Genomic DNA, 5,250 nt, shown 5'->3' on the forward strand with positions numbered 1-5,250 from the left:
ATTATATAATGAGAAGATCGATTATATTTGAAATAAATAAATTATTAAAAATAAATAGATAAATTAATAAATAGTATTGAAAGAAATTAAATATAAACGAATAAGTATTAAAAGATATGCATGCGATTCAATTTGAATCGATTTTGAAAAATCAACTTAAAGTTTGATCCAATATAAGCTATTTTTATTAAGAGTCCAAACACATAAAAAAAAACTTTTTTTTTAATTTTTGGTTTTTTTAAAAATCTATTTACAGTTGTTATTTAGATCAAATTATAAAAAAAAAAAAAAAAAAGGATTATGCAACATAAAATATACCGTATCACAATTCAAAATAAACAAATCATGATCCGAATTGAATGCCAATCTAAAACAACTTAGAAGCATAAAAAACAGCATATGATCAACTTGTGCTAAAATAAAGGTACAACATTAGTAATAGTAGAAATCAAATTCAAATCTTAAATCAAGTATGTAGTATTTTGGACTATTCTTGATTCTTTCAAGCAATGGACTTTTGATTGATTCAAAATAAAAAATTAAAACAAAAAACATATGGACTGTTTTATGAGTTTTCTTTTTCATATGACAGTGCCTTTAATACTTGTTTGAAATTGTACGAAATTGATTGTGAATTGCTAGATGCAATTCATAGTCTTTCTATGATGAACATTATGATCAAATAGATATAAAAAAAATGTAGCCACATTCTCTTAATCAAATTATTAAGAGAAGTATGCCTAGTCACTAGTACCACACATGCAAAGAAATTTGTATCCTCAAAGTCTCAATAGCCATCCACGTCTCCTATCCTTAGACATGGCAATAAACATTTCCCTCCAATCACTATCTTTAAACTTTTCTAAAGCTTTCACATAGATATCATCGGAAACGTCTTCCATCTCTTCAAGAGTAGTCACACACTTAGAAATAGAACAATATGACATTGCATTTGAATTTGAAAGAGCAGCCTCCACATTTTTACCCTTATACCTCTTAACTCTTGCCATAGATGCAGCAAGGACATCTCCCATTTGATCTGGTGTATACTCTTTCTTTGGTTTATGATCTTTTACTGATATTTTTCGTTTTCCTTTGTGCTTGATGCGCTCAACTTCTTGTATATAATCATCCGAACTATCATTATCAACATGTACATGACCCTCACTCTCACTCTCAGTCTTAAGGTGTTCATTATCGAACTCATTTTCTCCATTTGTATTTGGCGAGCCTTGGGTGGGCAAACGATGATATACTCGGCATGCATTATTTTTGTCGAATATGATTTCCAACAATTTATAGTGGTCACACCCTTTCTTTTGAAACTGGGCAGTTTTATCATGTGCCTAAAATAATATAAGCATATCCTCAATATATTAACAATATTGACAAATAAAATTAATTTAAATTACACTAACAAAACGTACAAAAATTAAACCATACCTGAAGATAATTTTGCCAAACCTCTGCATTTGCAGCAATAGTGTTGGTTTCGGCATTCCACCTAAATTCAGTGTTTTGCAAGAGTGAATGAAATTCACGATACATGGTTTGTAGCCTATGCATTTTCGCCTTTAGTTGTTCTTTTATATAGCAACGCTTTGTAACAAAATTCAACGCATCAGTCCTTGAGGTCCACACGTCATTTGACTTGACATATCCATATCCACCATATCCAAGTGTAACTTCGTTAACCATAATGTTTATGAAAGCTTTAGTTTCTAAATCAGGCCATAGCTTCGAGTCATTATCATCAATACTAGCAGTCATCTATCATAAAAATAAGCATGAACAATTGGACTTTGTTATTATTATAATTACTTGAACTACAGTGTATCTTAATAATCATTTCGAATTGATAAAAATCATTCAGTTTTTAATCTCTCAAGTTTATAATCGAGCATTCATTAAAATATACACACAAGAGCAAAAGTCTAGATAATATATGAAAGTAATGTGCAAACCTGACACTTTGTCTTTAGCTCGATGTGTGCAATCTGATCATAGGAAACCACATATATTTCATCCTTATGCATCATATGCAGCTACATAAAATGCATATTTCAATTCATAAACAAAGAAAGTAAACAAATACAAAACCAGTGTAACTATTACTAACAGTAATATGTTATTAATGGGCTATGGGAACCAAAATAAAATTACATTTTATTGCATGTCGTCGGTGATTCTAATAAGAGGTGTTGTTTTGAAATAAGTTGGGAAAAAGATTCGGATGGATTATGCAATTCAAATTCAAGGTTAATTATGTTTTGATTTGTGGTAAATACAATAGGGGATACCATGCGATAAGATGTGCAACTGCGCAAGAGGGTCTTTTTAGTTCCGATCTGTTAAAAAAGTGCATCAATTGTATGGATGGGGGTTGTATTTATAGATTTGGTGGTTGCTACAGGGACCGGTTCAAGTACCTATCAACTCGGCCATGCATCCCCTGGCATTGACTAGATATCCCCCATAATAGGGAGTGCAGTTAAACCCCGAGACTTGTGATGACTTCAGTTACTCCTCCATACGTGGCTCGACACATTTTCCATTGACCCATGACCGATAAGTATTGGGCCGGGCCAGACCACGTGCTCGCCACCTGATCTCTCCCTATTGTGCCCAAGTCCCTTTCATGTCATCAACGGGCAAGATAATTGGCCTTTTTAAGGCCTACATGAAGTTATTTGAAATCATGTTTAATTCAACAACAATTGTCCTGAGCTAGCGAAAGATTTTCACAAACAGCCTAATTTTGACTACACCAAACTTTTTTACTAATAACGCCACCCATCACCATCATAATCATACTATTGTGATCATGCATTTTCTTTGCCCAAAATTAATCTCTTGACAAGTAAATACAAACTCGGTTGCTTGATCTATAACAGAAGCACAGGGTCTAGCTTTTCCTACTACTAACATGCTTTAGATATAGAACTTGTTCATTAAATTTGTGTTTCGTTCCTTACCTCGATATGGAGTCTAGCTTGTCAAAATTTCTCACAACCTTATTCTTCAAATTGAACCAAACATTGGGAACTTGATAGTTGACATATTTCCAAAGAATATACAGATGGTACAATCCATAACCTTTTCCAGTAACAAATATCAAAGTGAAACAATGAACAAATGTCAGCAAATACAAACCTCACTTGGAGTCTGCTCTGCCCGAATGAGACACCCATTGAACAGAAAAACAACACCAGTAATAGCCAAACAATGTTGACGACAGTAAAAACCCATAAGCGTTTCTAATCGAGAGTTCGTACGAATTATGAAGGAAGCTTCATTCCCATCCTACAAGATAAAAAAAAATCCTAAAATAAGCATATACCATGTTGAATCCAGCTTTCTAAAAATTGAGTTATTGCAGTAACAAAGGCTAATAAGGTCGTACACTGGAACCATATCAAGAATTTAATTGTGATTAATCAATCAATAACACTTTCAACGTCCTCTTAATAACATAGTAAAAACTTAATAGAAAATTCAGTTCACTTTAAAAAGTACGACTGTGGAATAACTATAAAATGAACATTGATATACTGCCATATCCAACCAATATTACTTGGAAAATTCAGTGAAACAATACTACTATTAAGAAGATACACATAGACAAACATTGTTTCCCTTCTCAAAACCATACTAAGTAACGGAAATTTATCTCCTTCCAAAAACCTACTTACAAATTCTAATATAGATATGTATAATCAATATTATACATAAATAGCAGCCAAACGGGTACCAAGCAGCGCCACGACCCCTTTTTAGATGGCAAAACCAATTGTCTTAAAAACTTCATTCATTGTCCTAGGTGACACAACATTATGAGCTTTTGCACTCTCTGTAAAAGATCTACTGCTTTTGGTGCTCGTAAACCAAAAGTGTCAAAGACAAATGGAATGAAAGGGGAGGCTCAATCATCAGTCCAAAGTCCATCTACCAAGGCGTTGAAGGTACTGTGAAACCCTGCTACGGACTGCTGCTTACAGTTAAATATCATCGAATGGCCTCCCACATTCCACGTCGGGAAATAAGGGACCCACAAAACCATAACTCACATTTACTCTTCATTCTCTTACTGACTTGTGAGTTTGAGTGCTAATCCTGCAGGTCCATCTCTACGCCGCCACATTGGGGACCTACTCCACCGCAACAAGACTCTAACTCTACCATTTCACCAAACATTTCTAATTCCATAACAACTTTAGAGAAAAACAATAAAATTCTTTATATAATAACATGAACCAATAATATGACCGAAACCCTAAAAACTTAAGGAAAGATGAAACCTGATCTTTAATCTTAAGGTCGACGGCTGGGGGGCCTATACATTGCACGAGATGTATTATATCCCCATCCTCCATGTGCAGCTGCAGCAAAATACATTTCCATTTCCAAGAGCATTTCAAGTATTGGAATTTGAAACAAATATTGGCAAACACAAACCTTATTAGGAGTCTCCTCTCCGTATAGCCGCTCCCCTTCATAGCTGAATATAAATGATACAGGATCCGTAGCGTGAAGATCACTTAAATGATTCATGAGCTTTATCAGTTGAGTGGTTCTGCTCATTCTGTACAAAAATGTATCCCCAATCTACAGCATCCAAACACCGCGGAAAAAAATCAGGAAACTCGTGTTTTCGAATTCATGATATGGAAAAAACAACAGTGGAGAAAGGGGCAAAGGTATAAATTGAGTGAAGAGCAGAATTCCAACGAACCATGGTTTGGAGTGTGAATTCGACGTGGTTGTTTTGCGAGGTTGGGTCCGTTTCATCAAGAACAATTGCCGACTTCATTTTGAAATTCTCCAATGAATTCAGGAAACGCTGTTGCTTGCGAGACTGTGAAGGGTCTTTCCTCGTAAAAATACTTGTATGAAAACATGACAATTATTTTAAGAGTAAAGATTTATTTTGTTCCCTCACAAATATTATACGAGTTAAATTAGTCCCTCACAAAAAAATTGACCCAACTTAATCCTTACAAAATTTAATCGGATCATATTAGTCCTTCTGCTAGTATATTTCTCAAATTGATTTTTTCCTACTTCTAAACCGGTTATTTTCATACTTTTAAACCGTGACTGAACTGACAGGTTGGATTTTTTTAATTTTTTATTTTTTAAATACTAAATGAATTTTATTTTTAATTTCATTTTTAAACAGTTATCAATGAATAATATAAAAAAGCCAAAATTATTTCTTATAAAGTAATTTTTAAATAAATAATTTTCATG

The 5,250-nt window shown here is 33.6% G+C and overlaps 1 protein-coding gene across 2 annotated transcripts; it reads right to left on the minus strand.

The window, feature by feature from the left end:
* Nucleotides 1–484: 484 nt before the first annotated feature.
* Nucleotides 485–4,889, minus strand: LOC131662384 (uncharacterized). 2 transcript variants are annotated; one of them, XM_058932152.1, is made up of 7 exons: nucleotides 4,733–4,889; nucleotides 4,456–4,605; nucleotides 4,299–4,379; nucleotides 3,154–3,303; nucleotides 1,965–2,045; nucleotides 1,444–1,770; nucleotides 485–1,346 (listed from the first exon to the last, which is right to left on the minus strand). In XM_058932152.1, the coding sequence occupies exons 1-7, from the start codon at nucleotides 4,808–4,810 to the stop codon at nucleotides 780–782; spliced, it is 1,434 nt and encodes a 477-aa protein (XP_058788135.1). In that variant the 5' UTR covers nucleotides 4,811–4,889; the 3' UTR covers nucleotides 485–779. The 2 variants fall into 2 exon arrangements, with proteins under 2 accessions (XP_058788135.1, XP_058788136.1); XM_058932153.1 differs by lacking the exon at nucleotides 4,299–4,379.
* Between the last annotated feature and the right edge of the window lie 361 nt (nucleotides 4,890–5,250).

This window comes from Vicia villosa, linkage group LG3 (assembly GCF_029867415.1).
Source record: "Vicia villosa cultivar HV-30 ecotype Madison, WI linkage group LG3, Vvil1.0, whole genome shotgun sequence".
In the NCBI taxonomy this organism is placed as follows: domain Eukaryota; kingdom Viridiplantae; phylum Streptophyta; class Magnoliopsida; order Fabales; family Fabaceae; genus Vicia; species Vicia villosa.